At 45.1% G+C, this 23,302-nt stretch overlaps 1 protein-coding gene across 1 annotated transcript in view; it reads right to left on the bottom strand.

Moving 5' to 3' along the window:
* Window positions 1-23,302, bottom strand: part of LOC308146987 (uncharacterized protein) — a gene marked incomplete at its 3' end in the record, with an annotated part of 59,039 nt that overhangs the window by 11,228 nt on the left and 24,509 nt on the right. Inside the window, exon 9 of the mRNA XM_080519018.1 lies at window positions 10,447-11,078. Within this exon, the coding sequence (XP_080375144.1) occupies window positions 10,447-11,078 (632 nt within the window). The remainder of the gene's footprint in view (window positions 1-10,446; window positions 11,079-23,302) is intronic.

Genomic DNA, 23,302 nt, shown 5'->3' on the forward strand with positions numbered 1-23,302 from the left:
TTGTTTTCTCGCCGCTCTCGAGTGGCTGAAGTTGTTTAACGCTGACGTCGACCTGATTACAGCTAAACCGCCGCCGCCATCGGACGTTTTGAGGGAATAAATGCCGATTGTGGCAAAAACCGTAAGGTGTGTGTGTGTGTGTGTGTGTGTGTGTGTGTGTGTGTGTGTGTGTGTGTGTGTGTGTGTGTGTGTGTGTGTGTGTGTGTGTGTGTGTGTGTGTGTGTGTGTGTGTGTGTGTGTGTGTGTGTGTGGTGTGCGAAGGATGGTCTGCTTTCTACCATGAAGAAGAGAAGACGACACCACGGCTTCCTCTGTGGAGCTTCCATGGTCAGACTGCATTAGACCAGACGTTACACACACACACACACACACACACACACACACACACACACACACACACACACACACACATGGTTTCCATGGTTTTTCGGGGACACCCCCTCCCCCCCCCCCACCGTCTGCTCTCCGAACCTTTCAAACTCCCCGCGCCTTAACTCCAAAACAAATCTTCACCTTTTTTTAAAATGTTCCCGACTCGGCTGGTTTTCGTCGCCGCGGCGACGAGGGACGGCCTCCAATGCGAGCGTGTAAATCCACACGGAAAAATTAAATCCACGCACGCGTGCGGCGGTGAAGGCGGAAGGTCTGCGAAGCCTCTGCGGTCGGGCCGTGTGTCATTACGGCGCTAGCGGTATGCGGCGCTAGCGTTAGCCGCGGCGGCGCTCAAGGCTGCGCTTGGAAATCCATCTGTGACGGGGGAGGTGGAGGTTATTTTCCCCCCCGCCGGGCGAGTCGCCCTCCCCACACGTGGTCATGTTTTAACGTTTTTAGACCGACGTATGGGGATTGTCTTGTCCTGGTCCGTCGCCGTGGCGACGACCACGCCGCCTGGTGGATTGGAGTTTTGAGAAAATGAACCGTTGAGCTTTATTTGTGTGAAAACGAATGTCGAAAGACTAAACCCGAGTTTTCCACTTGACTTTATTTACATGGCGCCGCCTGCAGCTGGAGCATTTTATAGGTGGAGAATTTATTTATTTATTTATTTTTATTTATTTATTTACTTACTTACTTCTTTTAATTTTAATTTATTTACATAGCATCACCTGCAACACAATCTTTTCTAGGTGGCTTTACCATAGTGAACCTCTATCTATCCATCTATCCATCTATCTATCTATCCATCTATCTATCTATTAAAATTATTATCTATAAAATTAAAAAACTAGAAAACAGGATAAAAATTATAGTATTTTTAATTCTACCCCTTTACATCTTCATCGTCACAAAGTTTTTTGTCCGTCAGTGTTTTTCCATCAAACACCCAGATAATGACGACAGTGATGGTTTATACAGGTTTCAACCCTAACCTAACCTAACTCTAAACCTAACCTAACTCTAACTCTAGCTCTAACCTAACCTAACCTTCCCTAACCCTAACCTAACCTAACCTAACTCTACACCTAACCTAACCGAACTCTAAACCTAACCTAACCTAACTCTAACCTAGCATAACCTAACCTACCGTAACCTAACCTAACTCTAACCTAACCTAACCTAACTGAACTCTATACCTAACCTAACCCTAACCTAACCTAACTCTAACAGTAACCTAACTCTAACTCTAACCTAACCTATCTCTAACAGTAACCTAACCCTAACCTAACCTAACTCTAACCTAACCTAACCTAACCTACCGTAACCTAACCTGACTATAACCCTAACCAAACCAAACCAAACTAAACCTAACTCTAACCTACTCTAACCCTAAACCTAACCTACCCTAAACCTAACCTATCCTAAACCTAACCTACTCTAACCCTAAACCTAACCTTCCCTAAACCTAACCTATCCTAAACCTAACCTACTCTAACCCTAAACCTAACCTACCCTAAACCAAACCTAACCTATCCTAACTCTAACCTACTCTAACCCTAAACCTAACCTACCCTAAACCTAACCTATCCTAAACCTAACCTACTCTAACCCTAAACCTAACCTACCCTAAACCAAACCTAACCTATCCTAACTCTAACCTACTCTAACCCTAAACCTAACCTACCCTAAGTCTAACCTACCCCAAACCTAACCTACTCTAACCTAAACCTAACCTAACCCAACCTAACCTACCCTGGCCCCTCCACCACCCGACAGGGCGACCTCATAACCCCACAATCCTTTGCTCTGGTGGCGAAACCCTTCGGCGTCGTGTTCGTGATAAACCTTCGCCTAAAACCAGCCGGACGGATACAAATCTATTGGACAGATTCATTTTTCCCCCCCCAAAGTATCAGATTCACTCGATTCTCTCACTCAATTCTCACGTCCAGTCCGGGTCGTGAAACTTCTTGATCTACGAGGCGCCGCGACCGTCGTCGGCGTCGTCACAACCCAACCGTTAAAATGACGAACGCGCCCGTCGCCGCCGCGGCCCTTTGAAGCGCGCGGGTGAAAAACGTCGCCGTCACGATAATTTATACAGCGGAGGAGGAGGAGGAGGAGGGCGTGTGGTCGGGGGGCCGGGATTACGGCTAGCGGTAATCCTGATCCGCCGGCCGAACGTTAAAAACACACGGACTGTAAGGAGACGCCGGTTTAGAGTCTGAAGTAAAGAGGTGGTAACGACCCTCACACACACACACACACACACACACACACACACACAGCAGGTCAGGTTGAGGTAGCGATGACACCGCCGGCTCCACGCTAGCTAACACACACCTTCCGCGAGGGTCAGGCCGAGGTAAGCCGTGGAGAAGATTTGGCTTCCAGCGGGAGCCCAGAGACTCGTAAAAGACGGAGCTTGGAACACACAGCGGGGGGGAACAGGGGTTCACTGTCGAGCAAACAGCGCGGTATGTTCTCATGCACCGCGGCCAAAACATGAGAATGTGGAGTTCAGGGTCGTATAAAACGGGGTAAACATGCACACGTTCAGCCGGCGGACAAAGACGTGGTGTTCAGTGGGAAACCTGCACTTCATCAAAGCTCCGGCACTTTGACTGAAGAACTACGGAATTATCAACCGACTCGTTCAGTGGCGAGCTAATAAGGTGGATCGGGACACATTGACACAGTTTTCATATATATATATATATATATATATATATAGAAGTGTGTGTGTATATGTTTTATCTGCATGTATTTATATATATGCAGTAGGTAGGTAGGTGGGGGTTGGTTTGATGGTTGTTGGTCGGTTGTTAGTTGGTCGATTTGATGGTTTGATGGGTGGTTGGTAGATTGTTGACCAGTCGGTTGGTTGGTTGTTGGTCGGTTGTTAGTTGGTTGGTTGGTTGGTTGTTAGTTGGTTGGTTGGTTGGTTGGTCGGTTGGTTTGTTTGATGGTTGTTGGTCAGTTGTTAGTTGGTCGGTTTTTTGGTTTGATGGTTGGTTGGTTGGTTGGTTGGCCAGTCGGTTGGGTGGTGGTTGTTGGTTGCCTGGTTGGTTGGGTAGTTGTTGGTTGGTTGGTTGGTTGCCTGGTTGGTTGGGTAGTTGTTGGTTGGTTGGTTGGTTGCCTGGTTGGTTGGGTAGTTGTTGGTTGGTTGGTTGGTTGCCTGGTTGGTTGGGTAGTTGTTGGTTGGTTGGTTGGTTGGTCGGTTGGTCAGTCGATTGGTTGGTTGCCTGGTTGGGTGGTTGGTTTGATGGTTGTTGATCGGTTCTTAGTTGGTTGGTTGGTTGGTTGGTTGGTTTGATGGTTGGTTGGTTGATTGTTGACCAGCGGCTGGTTGGTTGGTCGGTTGTTAGTTGGTCGGTTTGTTGGTTGGTTGGTTGGTTGGTTGATTGTTGACCAGTCAGTCAGTTGGTTGGGTGTTGGTTTTTGGGTAGTTGTTGGTTGGTCAGTTGGTTGGTTGGTTTGATGGTTGTTGGTCGGTTGGTTGGTTGGTTGGTCGGTCGGTTGGTTGTTGGTTGCCTGGTTGGTTGGTCAGTTGGTTGGTTGGTTGGTCGGTTGGTCAGTCGATTGGTTGGTTGCCTGGTTGGGTGGTTGGTTTGATGGTTGTTGATCGGTTCTTAGTTGGTTGGTTGGTTGGTTGGTTGGTTGATTGTTGACCAGTCGGTTGGTTGGTTGTTGGTCGGTTGTTAGTTGGTTGGTTGGTTGGGTAGTTGTTGGTTGGTTGTTAGTTGGTTGGTTGGTTGGTTGGTCGGTTGGTTTGTTTGATGGTTGTTGGTCAGTTGTTAGTTGGTCGGTTTTTTGGTTTGATGGTTGGTTGGTTGGTTGGTTGGCCAGTCGGTTGGGTGGTGGTTGTTGGTTGCCTGGTTGGTTGGGTAGTTGTTGGTTGGTTGGTTGGTTGGTTGGTCGGTCGGTTGGTTGTTGGTTGCCTGGTTGGTTGGGTAGTTGTTGGTTGGTTGGTTGGTTGGTTGGTCAGTCGGTTGGTTGGTGGTTGCCTGGTTGGTTGGGTAGTTGTTGGTTGGTTGGTTGGTTGGTCGGTCGGTTGGTTGTTGGTTGCCTGGTTGGTTGGTCAGTTGGTTGGTTGGTTGGTTGGTTGGTTGGTCAATCGATTGGTTGGTTGCCTGGTTGGTTGGTTGGTTTGATGGTTGTTGATCGGTTCTTAGTTGGTTGGTTGGTTGGTTGGTTTGATGGTTGGTTGGTTGATTGTTGACCAGCGGCTGGTTGGTTGGTCGGTTGTTAGTTGGTCGGTTTGTTGGTTGGTTGGTTGGTTGATTGTTGACCAGTCAGTCAGTTGTTGGTTTTTGGGTGGTTGTTGGTTGGTCAGTCGGTTGGTTGAGTAGTTGTTGGTTGGTCAGCTGGTTGGTTTGATGGTTGTTGGTTGGTCAGCTGGTTGGTTTGATGGTTGTTGGTCGGTTGTCAGTTGATTGGTTGTTCGGTCAGTTTAGGGACATTAGCGCTCACCATTTCACAATAAATCCCCAAAACTGAAACAAAGTCCCACACAAAGCAGATGAAAGGCACCTGATGAAGGAGATCAGCGTCTGTTGCCATGGAGACGCTCCCTGCGGCTCAAAACCGAACAAAACTAAATGTAGCAGAAGTAATAGAATAAAAAGGGTAAAAAAGTGTCTTGTCGTCCACAGCGGGTCACTGAGGTCAGTGTTCTGGTGACGCAACTAGAAATCTGGAAAAACAAATAAATAAGTGTAAAAAAACAAAAAACGGAATTGAAAGTAAACTGGTGAAATCAAAACGAAATAGAAAGGAAATAATGAAAAACTTCATCTCTTTTTGTCAACTTCTTTTTGATGACGTCATCCTTCACTTCATTGTCTTTTTTTGTTTTATTCTTTCCTTCCGTCCTCTCTGGGTTTTTCTTCATGTTCTTCCTCTTCTTCTTTGTTTTCTTGACGACTAAAGACGTAAAACATCCGTCGGGTTTTTCTCCGATCGGCTCACAATATATCCTCACATTCCCCGCAGTTATCACCTTCTCACATGTTCGTCCAGCGGGCGGGAGGTCGTACGGATTCGGAGAACACACACACACACACACACACACACACACACACACACACACACACACACACACACACACACACACACACACACACACACACACACACTGTTCTTTAGATGACCCTTTACTCTCCCATACGAACTCTCACCCTGTAACTCAATGCTTATTTTCACATCTCACACACACACACACACACACACACACACACACACACACACACACACACACACACACACACACACACACACACACATGGGCGCTGACCTTGGAGTAACTCGGTGAAGTCAGCCAGTAAAACGCAGAGGAATCGTCGGCACGTAACTTGACATTCTGGTGGTTTGTTTGGATAACCTCTCAGTGCACACGCAACACACACACACACACACACACACACACACACACACACACACACACACACACTACAGCACAGTATTTTACATTTACGACTCTCTCGGTTCTTGCGAGACCCTCACCGCCGCGGCCCCCAACGTTGCCCTCTTGTCTACCCCACACACACACACACACACACACACACACACACACACACACACACACATATATTGTGTAGCGACCTTCTGTTTTCCCAGCAATTATCTCCAAGTTAAACACTTAGCCAAACACTGTAACTACAGGCCACAGTCATTGTGAAAGCTGTACTTTTTTTTTTTTTTTTTTTTTAGCCACGTTAGCGGTGCCGCTTTTAGACACGGGCACGCTAATGTACGAGTTACAAAACATATCACTGCATGTGTTTCACCGGACAGCCACAAATGTTTTGTTCTGAGCTCTTCGGTTCAAAGTGACTCCGTTTCCGCCGATTAACCAGAGATGGTCCACATTTAGCGCAGGCGTAGCTAAGCTAAATGTCTGTGCGTCTTCAAGTCGTCACGTTCTTAAAAAAAAAAAAAAAAAAAGAAAGAAAGAAAAGTGCTGTGAAGGTTTCACAAAGTCATCGCGACGAACGGCGTTATCGTCAAACGAGGCGGGTCACAACGTCTTCAGGCAAACGACGGCAGATCGTGTGGCTAACGTGGCTAATGTGGCTAATGTGGCTAATGTGACTAATGTGGCTAATGTGACTAATGTGGCTAATCGGCTAATGTGACTAATGTGGCTAATGTGGCTAATCGGCTAATGTGGCTAATGTTGACTAATGTGGCTAATGTGGCTAATCGGCTAATGTGACTAATGTGGCTAATCGGCTAATGTGACTAACGTGACTAACGTGACTAACGTGGCTAATGTTGACTAATGTGACTAACGTGACTAACGTGGCTAATGTGACTAACGTGACTAACGTGACTAATGTGGCTAATGTTGACTAATGTGGCTAACATGGCCAATGTGATTAACGTGACTAATGTGACTAATGTGACTAATGTGACTAACGTGACTAATGTGACTAACGTGACTAACGTGACTAATGTGGCTAATGTTGACTAATGTGGCTAACATGGCCAATGTGATTAACGTGACTAATGTGACTAATGTGGCTAACATGGCCAATGTGACTAACGTGACTAACGTGACTAACGTGACTAACGTGACTAACGTGGCTAATGTGACTAACGTGACTAATGTGACTAACGTGACTAACGTGGCTAATGTGACTAACGTGACTAATGTGACTAACGTGACTAACGTGACTAATGTGACTAACGTGACTAACGTGACTAATGTGGCTAATGTTGACTAATGTGGCTAACATGGCCAATGTGATTAACGTGACTAATGTGACTAATGTGGCTAACATGGCCAATGTGACTAACGTGACTAACGTGACTAACGTGACTAACGTGACTAACGTGGCTAATGTGACTAACGTGACTAACGTGACTAATGTGACTAACGTGGCTAATGTGACTAACGTGACTAACATGGCCAATGTGACTAACGTGACTAATGTGACTAACGTGACTAACGTGGCTAATGTGGCTAATGTTGACTAATGTGGCTAATGTGGCTAATCGGCTAATGTGGCTAATGTTGACTAATGTGGCTAATGTGGCTAATCGGCTAATGTGACTAATGTGGCTAATCGGCTAATGTGACTAACGTGACTAACGTGACTAACGTGGCTAATGTTGACTAATGTGACTAACGTGACTAACGTGGCTAATGTGACTAACGTGACTAACGTGACTAATGTGGCTAATGTTGACTAATGTGGCTAACATGGCCAATGTGATTAACGTGACTAATGTGACTAATGTGACTAACGTGACTAATGTGACTAACGTGACTAACGTGACTAATGTGGCTAATGTTGACTAATGTGGCTAACATGGCCAATGTGATTAACGTGACTAATGTGACTAATGTGGCTAACATGGCCAATGTGACTAACGTGACTAACGTGACTAACGTGACTAACGTGACTAACGTGGCTAATGTGACTAACGTGACTAATGTGACTAACGTGACTAACGTGGCTAATGTGACTAACGTGACTAACGTGACTAATGTGGCTAATGTTGACTAATGTGGCTAACATGGCCAATGTGATTAACGTGACTAATGTGACTAATGTGGCTAACATGGCCAATGTGACTAACGTGACTAACGTGGCTAATGTGACTAACGTGACTAACATGGCCAATGTGACTAACGTGACTAATGTGACTAACGTGACTAACGTGGCTAATGTGACTAACGTGACTAACATGGCCAATGTGACTAACGTGACTAATGTGACTAACGTGACTAACGTGGCTAATGTGGCTAATGTTGACTAATGTGGCCAATGTGGCCAACGTGACTAACGTGACTAATGTGGCTAATGTGATTAACGTGACTAATGTGACTAACGTGGCTAATGTTGACTAATGTGGCTACTGTGGCTAATGTGGCTAACGTGGCCAATGTGGCTAACATGGCTAATGACAGCGGCTAACATTCAGCACGGCTTCAGCCCTGTACAATGTAAACTAGTTAAACCATCTCTCGTCATTTCCGGGCTCTTGAGCCGCAACGGCCAAATTTAAAAAGGGAAACAAAGGGAAAGTTACGTGATTCACCTGAACGCATCACCAGCATGACACACGTCACTTGCTCGAGGGACAATTATATAAACGAGACGTTTGTGCGTCTGTGCCGATATTTCCTAAACCAACGGAGGCGAAGGGTTCGGAGCCTTGCTCAAGGACACTTTGACAGATGGGGAATTGAACCCGCAACCCTCCGGCCGCTCTGCCAACTGACTGGGTTGTTCGGGAATTCAAGACGGAGCTGGTGTTTTCTTTAATAATAATAATAAAAAAAAATACAAACTGCTTCTCTGTGTTCTTTCTCTTCCTCTCCTTCTCTGGCCACCTTGCAGTCTCTCTCTCTCTCTCTCTCTCTCTCTCTCTCTCTCTCTCTCTCTCTCTCTCTCTCGTTCTTTCCAGGGGGTTCAAGTAGACTGTTGACATTTTTGTGGCCGTCGTCGTATTATGTTGGGACGATCAGATTTATACTGACACGGTTCGCCGGCGTTACACTGACTACTCTTTTGTGTGTGTGTGTGTGTGTGTGTGTGTGTGTGTGTGTGTGTGTGTGTGTGTGTGTGTGTGTGTGTGTGTGTGTGTGTGTGTGTGTGTGTGTGTGTGTGTGTGTGTGTGTGTGTGTGTGTGTGTGTGTGTGTGTGTCATGGACTTGACCTTGCTGAGAGCGACTCTGATGCTCGGAAGCAAACGGAGGAACTCCGGCGTCTGAAGTTTCCAGAAGTTTCCTGGAGTTCCAGACGTGTGTAACGTCGCTCGCTCACCGTCTCCATGGAAACGGGGGGGTGCAACTCTTCGAAAACGCTCAGATTCCGTCTGTTTTTACAGATGAATAATGCAAACTTTTGAAAACACTCTTTCTGTGGAAACGGGGGTGGGAAATGCAACTTTTTGTTCTGTGTTAACGTTAAATGAAACGTTTTGGAAAACTGTTCCGTCTCCAGCGCAACTTTTTGAAAAAGCGCTGACTCCGGCCTCATGTTAAACAATAGAAAACGCAACCTTTTGCAATGCTTTTCTGACTCCGTCTCCATGGACACGGGGGTGCAACTTTTTGAAAGCGCACATTTTTGAAAACACTCGATTTCTGTTGAAAACGGGGGGGTGAAAATGCCACTTGTTGAAAATGTTCTGTGTTAACATTCAACCCAACGTTTTGGAAAACCGTCCAGTCTCCGCGGAAGCGAGGACGAAAAAGCAACTTTTTGAAAATGCTCCGACTCCATCTCCATGTCAGTATGGTACCAAAAGTACCGTACCTACCGTTTCTCATCACCCGTCCGTTGAGGTACGGTTGACGACCGGCAATAGCAATCAGCAATGTTCCAATAGCTCAGCACATCGCTACATGCTACATGCTAAAGCGCGTGGGGTCTTGATTCGGGAACATGATTAGCGGGACTGGTACGGTCGTTGACGCGCTGCTCGGTCCAACGTGCATCGTAGACCGATCATAGACGATCGTAGACTCAATCAGTCTCCATGACGTTTAATCGGAACAAGTGGTCTTAGTTCCTCCACGGCGTGAAACCCCAGTCTGGACCAACCCGTCCCCCAGACGTCCCTTCCAATTACCGCCATCAAAACATCTGTCTCTCCTTTGAAGGCGTCCGCCGCGTCCATGTCGTCCTCATAAATCTGCTCCGGTCGGTTTCCTCACGAGGACCAACCTTCTTCTGTGTTCCTTTCATCCCTCCACACTTTGCCCTCTGGAACACCTCGGCCTGTCTGTCCTCCATCTCCATCCCTCCATCCCTCCCTCCGCAACTATTCCAGCAACGTGGAAGTATTTATATGCCCGTCCAGAAGTGTGTGTGTGTGTGTGTGTGTGTGTGTGTGTGTGTGTGTGTGTGTGTGTGTGTGTGTGTGTGTGTGTGTGTGTGTGTGTGTGTGTGTGTGTGTGTGTGTGTGTGTGTGTGTGTGTGTGTGTGTGTGTGTGTGTGTGCGCGCCGATGGTATTGTGGTTATTGGCTGCAGCAGGTCGCAGACGAAAAAGTGTAAAAAAATGGAGTGATTCAAAAAGATGGGTCGGAAAAGAAAAGAGAGAGAGAGAACTGCCGGGAAGTGACCACAACCCGGCTCTCCTTTCTCTTTCTCCTTCCGTCCCGATGCGTCTCCATCGTCCCCCTCGTCTCCACCGTCTCCATCGTCTCCCTTGTCTCCATCGTCTCCCTCGTCCCCCTCTTCTCCATCGTCTCCCTCGTCTCCCTCGTGTCCATCGTCTCCCTCGTCTCCCTCGTCTCCCTTGTCTCCACCGTCTCCCTCGTGTCCATCGTCTCCCTCGTCTCCACCGTCTCCCTCGTCCCCCTCGTCTCCCTCGTCTCCATCCTCCCCCTCGTCTCCATCGTCTCCCTGGTCTCCCTCGTCCCCATCATCTCCCTCGTCCCCCTCGTCTCCATCGTCCCCCTCGTCTCCATCATCTCCATCGTCTCCCTCGTCCCTCTCGTCTCCCTCGTCCCCCTCGTCTCCCTCGTCTCCACAGTCTCCCTTGTCTCCACCGTCTCCCTTGTCTCCATCGTCTCCATCGTCTCCCTCGTCTCCCTCGTCTCCATCGTCTCCCTCGTCCCCCTCGTCTCCCTCGTCTCCGTCGTCTCCCTGGTCTCCCTGGTCTCCATCGTCTTCCTCATCCCCCTCGTCTCCATCATCTCCATTGTCCCCCTCGTCTCCCTCGTCTGTCCATCTGGCCGCTGCCCGGCGACGATCGAAATCAACAAAGGAGTAAAAGCTTCTGGCTGAAAGACGAGATTCTCCGTCTCCCGTTTCCTCTTTCACCAGGAAGACACTTCGTCCTTTGCTAGAACGGTGTCGTTATTAAATTAGGTCTTTGTTTTTTTTAACTTTTTTTTTGCAGATGATGTCGTTTTATTCTTCACAGGCTGTAAATAAACAGCAGTACTCGGATACTCCTTTCAAGTGCAAAAACGAGATATTTACTTTTCACAGCTCGTCTCGAAATACAAAGAGGTAAAAGTGGAGATATTATCAAAAGTAAACAGGTTTAAGGAGCTTATTTTGCTTAAAAGTCCAGTTTCAATTGGAAAAGTTCCGAGATTTAAGTGTTCACAACTTTTCCAGACATATAAAGAGTGTTAATAGTTTAAAAGAAAACCGATTTCAACATTAAACTGATTTATTTAGCGGTAATTTCACTTAAATTTCCAGTTTTAGTTGGAAAAACCTCAGAATGTTTAATGTTCACAGCTTTTCTCTGGATATAAAGAGGTGAAAACAAGGTATCGGGGATAAATCCAGACATTATCAAGTATCCAAGGTTACGGAGCTTATTTTTAGCTATAATTTCACATCGCTCGTGTATAATCACATTAAATCAACGCAAAACAAAATGCAGAACTCCTCCATGAAGAATCTGTGAGTTTTATGAAAGAAACTACTAAAGGCAGCTTCCACGTACAGGGAAGAGTTGTAGCTTTGGCTCAACGGCTACTTGGCAGTGCTGAAACGCTTTAATTAATCTCTTGATGCCAGGATTTTTTTTTTTTTTGCTTTATTTCATGTCAAAATAAATCCACTTTAAAAAGTTTTTTTTGTTTTTTTTTTTTCCGTTACCCAAAATATCTGATTGGTTATAAATTGAATCTGCACAAAAAAAAAAAAAAATACCGAGACGCTTAAATAACACTAATAAACGGCACTTTGGCGATGAAAACCCGCAGAAGCATTTCCACGAAAAAAAAAAAAAAAAAAATTAAAAAAATGAAGCCAAGCTATAAAGCATCTGAATCTCTCTGTTCCTCTCTTTAGCCGAGTCATTAGTAAAGACAGGCCTTTATGATCTGTTTATGACTGGTGTGTGTGTGTGTGCATGTGTGTGTGTGTGTGTGTGCGCTAGGAGAGTGCACGTGAGTGAAGTGCGCCTCTGGAAGGTCGTTCGCGGAGCGGTTTGCAGCCCAGATGCCGAATCCATCGGCGTGTAATTAAAGCAGCTGTCTCTTTAAGACGGCCGCCAATTAATATCATGAGAGAGAGAGAGAGGGAGAGAGAGAGAGAGAGAGAATTGCATATCAAAGGGTGAAAAACAAAAAGTCGTCTGTCCCTCGTGACCCTCTCAGGCACGTTTGACTCTGTTTTGTCGGATTCCAGCGTTTTCATGTTCAACTTGGTTCCATTTCCCATAATTCCCGCCCTCCAACACACACACACACACACACACACACACACACACTTATGCAAGCGATGCACATGTGGACGCATGCGTTCGAAGCCGCGGTCCGTCGGACGGAGCTTCCAGGATGTCTTCAACACCTTAATCCGGCGGAGGTCTGCAGGTCTGGAGGAGTCCATGTCTTCAGGGGGGGAAAAGAGAAGAAAAGGGGGGAAGAGAAAAAAGAAAAGGGAGAGTTGTGGAGGCTCTGAAAACAAAGAGAGGAAGACGAGGCCAAGGCAGAGAGCTGGAGCCGGGACAAATGGACAGAGAACTGGAGAGGGGGAACAACTATGAGAGACATTTTGGGGGGTGGAGGTGGGAGGGGTTTGGTGGGGGGGGGGGGGGTCGTCAAAGACGTCGAGCGATGGAGACACAAGACAGAGATTTGGAAAGAAAGATGGCGGGAGAGTGAAAAGCATGAGACCCGAACTCAAGGTTCACATCTGATGGGATCGTTTGGTCCAGCAGGAACCCAGAGCATGAGAACGCTCCGTCAGCGGTTCTTTAAGCAGCCTCGTGGAGGAGATCAAAGGAGATGAAAGGAGACCGGCCATCAAACATCAGGTCTTTTTTTGTTTTGTTGTTGTTTATGAAGATTTCGAGGCCATTTTTTTTCAACCCATCTCGTAGTTCGTTGTTTCATGGATGGTCGCCGTCGCCCGAACAACATGGCGGCCGTACCGGTGGAAGAACCTGACCTACAACGTTCCCCACATCAAAGAACTTCCTGCGGTCGACATGGAAGGAAGAACGCCATCAGAGGAGTGGAAGACTTTTAAAACTCAAGACGTCCTCGTGGTTAAAAAAAAAAAAGAAAGAAAAGACACGGGTCGTCCTTTATTGTCCACCTCTTGACGGCGGCGGTACAGTAAAACCACGGCAAAGCGTCCAGCCGATGAAGTATTCGCGCCCCTTTGTTCTGCCCGTCAAGGCCTTTGACTTCTCCAAAGTCGAGTGGAGCGACGTCTGATTTACTTCTCCTCCACATCGCTCTCCGCCGGCCCCGTCTCCGGCCAGATTCTCATTGGCTGCTGCCAGCTCCGCTGACAGATTCCCCGCCTTGGTGAGTCTTGGCCCGCGGCGGGGCGGCGGGACCCCCGCCAGGCCGGGCCGACCAAATCAAACACCTATGGTAAAGAAAGAAGAAGAAGAAGAAGAAGCAGAAAAAAGTCCCGCCGGGCTCCGCCGGGTCTGGAGGGTCGCTGCTTTCAGGCTTTAGAGCCGCGCAGACCGCAGGACAATTTGAGGGACCGACAAGCCAACTTCCTGGTGGTCCAGCTGGACGACCCGCCGGCGGGGGAGTCTTTAATTTCTCTTAAAGGTGCACCGAAAGGCAAAGACATCAAAATTAGAAAATAGACCTTAACTCAAGCAGGCACGTAAAAAAACAACCCCAAAAAAACTGGAAATCATTTCATATAACTGGACATTTGAAGTGTCTTCTTTTATATAACTGGACATTTGAAGTGTCTTCCTTCATATAACTGGACATTTGAAGTGTCTTCCTTCGTATAACTGGACATTTGAAGTGTCTTCCTTCGTATAACTGGACATTTGAAGTGTCTTCCTTCGTATAACTGGACATTTGAAGTGTCTTCCTTCATATAACTGGACATTTGAAGTGTCTCCCTTCATATAACTGGACATTTGAAGTGTCTCCCTTCATATAACTGGACATTTGAAGTGTCTCCCTTCATATAACTGGACATTTGAAGTGTCTCCCTTCGTATAACTGGACATTTGAAGTGTCTTCTTTTATATAACTGGACATTTGAAGTGTCTTCTTTTATATAACTGGACATTTGAAGTGTCTTTTATATAGCTGGACATTTGAAGTGTCTCCCTTCATATAACTGGACATTTGAAGTGTCTTCTTTTATATAACTGGACATTTGAAGTGTCTTCTTTTATATAACTGGACATTTGAAGTGTCTTCTTTTATATAACTGGACATTTGAAGTGTCTTTTATATAGCTGGACATTTGAAGTGTCTCCCTTCATATAACTGGACATTTGAAGTGTCTCCCTTCATGTAACTGGACATTTCCTGGTGGTCCAGCTGGACGACCCGCCGGCGGGGGAGTCGTTTAATTTCTCTTAAAGGTGCACCGAAAGGCAAAGACATCAAAATTTAAAAAATAGACCTTAACTCAAGCAGGCACATTAAAAAAAGCAACAAAAAAACCCAAAAAAACTGGAAATCATTTCATTGTCAAAAAGGTGGCTTTTTTAAAAAATCCGATATTCCAGGTTTTTGTTTAAATATTGCTTGATTGTGATGGCACGGTGGAAGTGTTTCATCTCCGCTGTATAAACAGAAACAGAAACCCAAGTGGTCCGGTTCCAGACTAACGGAGGAGGGATGGAGGTTTTGGAAGTTTCCTCTGAAGGCTGACGGAACTGGACTCCACTCCGCTGTTTGATGTGTTTGAGGAACTTGAGCACCTGATAATATCTCGCCGCTCTCGCTTCATTAAAACGGTCCAGAGGGAGAGAGATGTTGGCGTCCGACGCCTCCGCGGAGGTTCGGGCGGGCGGGAGGCTGAAGTTCTGGAGGTTCTGGTGTTGGAGGAGCAGGAAAACCTCCTCCAGGGTTCTGACACAGTTTAAAAAGTCATTTCAGGTGAAATGTTGGAAATCTACGTTTTCACCTTGTGACGATTCAGTTGGTGTTACAAGAAAAACATTGTAAGGCTGGGCGACATGGCCTTTTGTTAATATCTCTATTCTTAGCCCGTATCACACGATACACGACGTATATCTTGATATTCTACGGCCATGTCACGATACATGATATATATCTCTACGCTCTTAGGCCATATCTTGATATTCTACGGCCATATCACGGCGTTCTTAGGCCATATCACGATATATATCTTGATATTCTACGCCGTATCACGATACACAATATATATCTCTACGGTCTTAGGCCATATCTTGATATTCTATGACCATATCACGATACACGATATATATCTCTACGCTCTTAGGCCATATCTTGATATTCTATGACCATATCACGATACACGATATATATCTCTACGCTCTTAGGCCATATCTTGATATTCTATGACCATATCACGATACACGATATATATCTCTACGGTCTTAGGCCATATCTTGATATTCTATGACCATATCACGATACACGATATATATCTCTACGCTCTTAGGCCATATCTTGATATTCTATGACCATATCACGATACACGATATATATCTCTACGCTCTTAGGCCATATCTTGATATTCTATGGCCATATCACGATACACGATATATATCTCCCCGCTCTTAGGCCATATCTTGATATTCTATGGCCATGTCACGATACACGATATATATCTCCCCGCTCTTAGGCCATATCTTGATATTCTACGGCCATGTCACGATACACGATATATATCTCTACGCTCTTAAGCCATATCTTGATATTCTACGGCCATATCACGATACACGATATATATCTCTACGCTCTTAGGCCATATCACGATGCACGATACATATCTCTACACTCTTCGGCCATATCTTGATGTTCTATGGTCATATCACGATACACGATGTATAGCTATACAGTCTTAGGCCATATCACGATATATATCTCGATGTTCTTGCGCCATACCACGATATTCTACGGCCATATCACGATGTTCTTAGGCCATATCACGATATATATCTCTACGCTCTGAGGCCATATCTATGATATTCTACGGCCATATCACGATGTTCTTAGGCCGTATCATGATATATATCTTGATGTTCTTGGGCCATGTCACGACATATATCTTGATATTCTACGGCCATATCACGATACACTATATATATATGTCGACGTTCTTAGGCCTTATCATGATGCATATCTCTATTCTTAGGCGATATCACGATATATAGCTTGATATTCTACGGCCATATCATGATACATGATATATAATCACGATATTCTTTGGCCATATCACGATACACCATATATAGCTCAATATATTTTTTTAGGGGGGGGATTCTCCTCTTCCTCCTCTCCCTCTTCTCCTCCTCCTCGAGTCTTCTCTCCATCCTGTCTTCCTCCTCTCTGCCCTCCGTTTGACTCCCTTCTTCATTAAGTCTGTTTAGAGACCAGTAAACCAGCTCCACTCTCACAAACCTCCCAGTGCCCCCATTTAAACTGCACACACACACACACACACACACACACACACACACACACACACACACACTAATGTGGGGCTCAGCAGTGTGTTTATAGTGTTTGTGACCCTCGCGCTGCATCAGCCACATTAAAAAACAACGCGCCGTCTTTGAAAAACAGCCTTGTTTTTCTTTCTTTTCTCTTCTTTTTTTTTTTTTCTTTTTAAATTTGTGTTGTTTTCATATTTCGGGTCCATTTTTTATTGACCGCTCTTTGGAAACATGGCCAGTTGCACATAAATGTGTTTCAGTGCTTCCAGATGAGCGTCATGTTTGCTATCGATTAATGGTGGTGCTGGTGGGGGGGGGGGTGAGGGGGGGTGGGACGGGGGATCAATAAAAAGACAACAGGAAGAAAACAGGAAGTGGAGCCAAGAAAACAATGAGACACACAAGTTCGGTGATAATCGCACTCAAATGTTCCCAAAAACAATCCATTGTTTTTTTTTCTGGGTTTTTTTTTTCCTCCACGACTCGACATGTGGTCGCAAATATGGAGCGCAGAGGACAACATGTCCCTCCTGCCTGGAGACATGGACATAGAACCTCCTGCTCGGAGTGTCTCCCTTCTTATAACTGGACATTTAAAGTGTCTTCTTTTGTATAACTGGACATTTAAAGTGTCTTCTATTGTATAACTGGACATTTGAAGTGTCTTCTTTTGTATAACTGGACATTTGAAGTGTCTTCTTTTGTATAACTGGACATTTAAAGTGTCTTCTTTTGTATAACTGGACATTTGAAGTGTCTTCTTTTATATAACTGGACATTTGAAGTGTCTTCTATTGTATAACTGGACATTTGAAGTGTCTTCACTCATTTCACTGGACATTTGAAGTGTCTTCTTTTGTATAACTGGACATTTGAAGTGTCTTCTTTTGTATAACTGGACATTTAAAGTGTCTTCTTTTGTATAACTGGACATTTAAAGTGTCTTCTTTTGTATAACTGGACATTTGAAGTGTCTTCTTTTGTATAACTGGACATTTGAAGTGTCTTCTTTTGTATAACTGGACATTTAAAGTGTCTTCTTTTGTATAACTGGACATTTGAAGTGTCTTCTTTTGTATAACTGGACATTTGAAGTGTCTTCACTCATTTCACTGGACATTTGAAGTGTCTTCTTTTATATAACTGGGCATTTGAAGTGTCTTCTATTGTATAACTGGACATTTGAAGTGTCTTCACTCATTTCACTGGACATTTGAAGTGTCTTCTTTTATATAACTGGACATTTGAAGTGTCTTCTTTTGTATAACTGGACATTTGAAGTGTCTTCACTCATTTCACTGGACATTTGAAGTGTCTTCTTTTATATAACTGGACATTTGAAGTGTCTTCTATTGTATAACTGGACATTTGAAGTGTCTTCACTCATTTCACTGGACATTTGAAGTGTCTTCTTTTGTATAACTGGACATTTGAAGTGTCTTAATTAATTTCACTGGACATTTGAAGTGTCTTCACACGGACCAAGACGTTGATATCTTGATCTCAAATACTAACTGGAGTCTGACCTTTGACCTGTTGAGTATTTCATTTTAATGTTTTCATGACATTAAAATTATGTTTTGATGCAAAAATAAAACTAGTAAAAGCAGGAAAGTCGTCAGGAAACGATGACGCGGGGATTTTTTAATTTTTTTTAAGGAACCTCTGATTCCACCTCTTGCTTTCTTCACTTTCTTCCATATTCCCTTCTTTCTTCACTGTGTGCCCCCTCCCCCCTAACCCCCCCCCCCCCCCCCCTTCAGCTCCACGCTCGGCTTTCTGCGGTCAGACAGGAGGTTCTGGAAAAGTGGATCATACGTAGCATTGGATGGCTCATTATGTCTTTATGTCTCCAACCACTCACGGACCATTAGGAGAGTGTGTGTGTGTGTGTGTGTGTGTGTGTGTGTGTGTGTGTGTGTGTGTGTGTGTGTGTGTGTGTGTGTGTGTGTGTGTGTGTGTGTGCGTGTGCGTGTGCGTGTGCGTGCGCGTGCGTGTGCGTGTGTGTGTGTGTCACACTCTGTTAGCAGCGTCAACACCAGACCAGAGGTGGTTTTTTGTCGTGCCGTCGTTTGTGAAGAAGAGACCAGGATCTGGTTCTATCTGGTTCTAATATCTGGTTCTATCAGGTTCTAACATCTGGTTCTAACATCTGGTTCTAACATCTGGTTCTATCTGGTTCTAACATCTGGTTCTACTGTCGACGCTCCGCGGCTCCTGACCAATCAGGACGCTCGTCTCAGAACATAGAGCCAGAATGAATAGAAACGTTGGAACGTGGATCATCAGCATGAAAACGTGGATGAGAATTCTGAACGAAGACGTTCTGCTCATGAAAAGTCAAATTTGCTTTATTTTTAATAACGTGTCCCGTGTTACATTATTAACGATTAATAACGATTTATAACGATTAATGACGATTAATAACTATTAATAACAATTAATAACGATTAATAACAATTAATAACAATTAATAACGATTAATAACGATTAATAACAATTAATAACAATTAATAACGATTAATAACGATTAATAACGATTCTCTCCTCGGTGGGATTAAGACGCGTTTTGCAGCTGAGAGCGTTTCTTTATCAACCAAGTTAATAAAGAACTCTACTTTTGACAACGGCTCCCAAGGTGGAACTTTTAAAAAAATAGCTCCGACTCTGCAACATGCATCTTTTTGAAAACGCTCAGACTTGGTTCTCCATGGAAATGAGAGAAAATACAACTTTTTGAAAACGCTCAGACTTTGTCTCCTTGGAAATGGGAAACAAATACACATTTCTGAAAACGCTCCGAGTCCATTTTCATGGAAATGGGAGAAAACCCATTTTTGAAATCTTTCCGACTCGGTCTCCATGGAAATGCGAGAAAATGCAATTACATTTTTTTTTTTAAAGTAAAGTTTATATTTTCATGATTATCATTATTAAGAGCCCGATGACACTTTAGTAACTAAACCTTTGTTGTTTACTTTGAGTCATTTATCCCGAGGTCTTCCAGCCTCACAAACGTCTTTCTAAAAGTCGTTCTACCTCAAAATCCGGCTCAGGTTACTGAGCAAGTTAGCGAAAGTAAAAGTCATCCAGAATTCTTCACCTTCTCTCCTGCTCGTTGTTACTTGACCTCCACAAGGCGATGCAAGTACTTTTAGTACGTCTTCTCCAGGCTCATGTCGTACGGCTGCCATAAAGCAGTGTTGATTTCTTTATTATGCTAATAAAGTTTGTTTTTTTTTTAAGAGAGAGAGAGGGAGGGGGGAGGAGGGGGGTAATAAAAGTAAAGAGAGAGAGAAACCCTGGCCTTGACAGAAAAGAGTTTTGAGATCTTGTCATCACCTCCTGAGAGGTTTGGACCACGAAAATATACACTTCTACTAATACCGGATCTGGAAAACTGCTTAGAGAGAGAGAGAGAGAGAGGTTGAGAGAGAGGGAGAGAGAGAGAGAGAGGTGTCAGGTATGAAGGGAACGCCGACCGTCAGAGATGAAAGGAAAATGATCCCCCCATATCAAAGCTCAATAACTAATTTCATCAAAGACAAATACATCAAAGTTATTTTGGTCCAATAAAATAATCAGCAGCGTCACGATCGGAAAATGCAGAGTTAAAAAAAAGAAGAAGAAGAAAAGAACAGAAAAGCCACTAAACGTTATGTAAATGCGATAAATAGTTGTGGACGACGGGGGATCAGGACCACGTCTCCGTCTCCAGCAGTCGCTGATGGACGTCCCCTCGGTTCCTCCCGCAGAGCCACTCGCCGTCCAACAAATACTTGAGCGAAGCGGCAAACTTGTGGATAACAAACGAGCGACGTAGAGCGGCGATGTTGAAACCGGAGCGGCGGCCGGGTAAAAATAGTGTATTTGCTTTAGAGAAAAGTCTAAATATTCACGAAGAGAGGAGGAGGAAGGAAGGAAGGAATGCTGAGACTCACGGTTATTTGAAGAATGTAACGTTTTGGAGAAAGAAAAATAGATCCGGCGTTCTCCGGCTCGGGGTTTCCTGCTGACAAAGCGTGTTTAGAATCACAGATTCAAAGTGTTTAGTTCCACTTAATACAAGGTAGTTTTACTTCTTTTGACATTTGTTTTTGAACCATTCGCTTCCAGAAAGTTCCTCCAGGGTCCTCTTTTCTACCAATTAGTTCCTCTTAGTACTTTCAACCAGATTATACCAGCTAGTTCTGGTTACACTGGTCATTTACCAGTTAGATCCAGTTTTACGCCAAATTTAATCCAGTTTTAAACCATTTAGATTCAATTTATACCAACTAATTCCAATATGTACCCACTTAACTGTACCAGGCAGATCCAGTTTGTGCCATTTGTACCTGTGAGATCTGGTTTTCAACCGGTTCGATCCAGTTTGTGCCATTTGTACCTGTGAGATCTGGTTTTCAACCGGTTCGATCCAGTTTGTGCCATTTGTACCAGTGAGATCTGGTTTTCAACCGGTTCGATCCAGTTTGTGCCATTTGTACCAGAAAAATCCGGTTTTCAACCGGTTCGATCCAGTTCGTTCCATTTGTACCAGTTAGATCCGGTTTTCAACTGTAGTTTCTACCAGTGAGTTTCTATTTTCAGGTCATAGTTTCTACCAGTGAGTTTGTTACATCCACTTTTTAGCCATTTAGTTGCAGTTTATTACAACATTTTTAACCAGTTTGATCCATTTTAACGAGTTAATGTTAATAAAAGCAGTTTCTACAGTTATATTTGGATCAGTTTGTACTGAATGCACCGTATAGCAACACATCACAGTTTTAATCAGAGCAGAATCTTTTCCTGGTCTTAAACCAGTTCCTTCATAACGGTTCCAGCTTGTTCAAGAGCAGGTTGAACCAAGTTCTGGATGATTATTTATTTCTCCTTATTGATTTAAAATTCACATTCTATACCGATGACATTTAGTTATTGTATATAGAGTATATCACAGCATAAGAATGAGATAAGACCAGTTCCAGTAATTTGACACCATTTGGCTCGGAACAACTTTAAATCCAATAAGTAACGCATGTTTGACTTTAGAGGTCCTCGGGGTCGTCCCGGTTCCTGCCTGAGCACAAAAGTGTAAATATCCTGATGGAGAGCCGAGAGTGTGAAGAGTCACGGCTATTGAAGAATGTAGATAGCATTAGAGGAGAAGAGAGAGAAAAGAAAAATACACCCAAACTGCTGCAGTTACTGGAATCCTCCCCACCGACCCCCCCCACCCCCCACCCCCGACCCCCCCCACCCCCTCCTGGACACGACCGGCTGCTGACCGGCTAATTTGAGAATCCCGACCGCAGCGACCGAGGAAAAGTGTTTGTATCCGAGGACCAAGTGTGTTTGGATAAACACTCCCCCCCCCCCCCTCCTCCTCCCTGCCCCCCCCCTTAACTGACCTCCTCTATATGTGTGAAGCCAAAGAGACCCGGAAAACAAAATGATGAAAAAAAAAAAAAAAGAAAACAAGGGAAAAATGTTCCCTGGATGTGATTCCTTCTAGGAGGATCTGGACGTGTTAACCAAACACGAGGTGCGCCGTCCTCGGCAAGGTGAAGCCAACTCCGACTGCACTTACTGGAACTGGGACACCACACACACACACACACACACACCACACACAGCACACACACACACACACACCACACACACCACAACACACACACACACACACACACGACACACACACACACACACACCAAATGAAACCCTGGCTGTCTGCTGATCCTGTTATCAGCGGGCCGAGCGTCGCCGACGCACCCCGAGATACCCGAGACGCGATAGAAAGACGCTGCCCAACGTTTGTCTTTCCTGAAAGATCCCGATCGGGGCCAAGTGCGCGTCGGGGTAATGCTTCCCTCTCAGCGTGCCTCCGGGTTCCCCCCCCCCCCCCCCCTCCCCTCCCCGCCCCGTCTCGGCCTCCGAACAGCGAAACGAAACTCAAGACTGATTCAATTCTCCGGACGCGTCGGCGCGGACGGAGTGCTTTTCTTCGGCTCAGCGGGTTGAAACAAACCTCGCCAGGGTCCGGCGACGGAACTCGTGTTCTTTAACGCCAACTGGAAGTCTGACGAGACTTTCTAGAGTCCGGAGCCCCGAGACGGAACTCGTGTTCTTTAACGCCAACTGAAAGTCTTGTCAGAATTTCAGTTGGCATTGAAGAACACAAGTTCCGTGTTAACGCCAACTCAAAGTCTGTGTTCTTTAACGCCAACTGAAAGTCTGACAAGACTTTCTAGAGTCCGGAGCCCCGAGACGAACTCGTGTTCCGTGTTAACGCCAACTCAAAGTCTGACAAGACTTAACCCCAACTGAAAGTCTTGTCAGAATTTCAGTTGGCGTTGAAGAACACAAGTTCCGTGTTAACGCCAACTGAAATTCTGACAAGACTTTCAGTTGGGGTTAAAGAACACGAGTTCCGCGAGGACTTTCGAGAGTCTGGAGTCCGGCGACAGAACTCGTGTTCTTTAACGCCCACTGAAAGTCTGACGAGACTTTCTAGAGTCTGCGGTGCCTTGCTCGAGGGTCCCCAGTGGTTGGAGTTGAGCCTTGGCGGAAGAGCAGCGGCTCGATGCCTCAAAC

The sequence above is a fragment of the Blennius ocellaris genome (genome assembly GCF_963422515.1).
Source record: "Blennius ocellaris genome assembly, chromosome: 23".
In the NCBI taxonomy this organism is placed as follows: Eukaryota; Metazoa; Chordata; class Actinopteri; order Blenniiformes; family Blenniidae; genus Blennius; species Blennius ocellaris.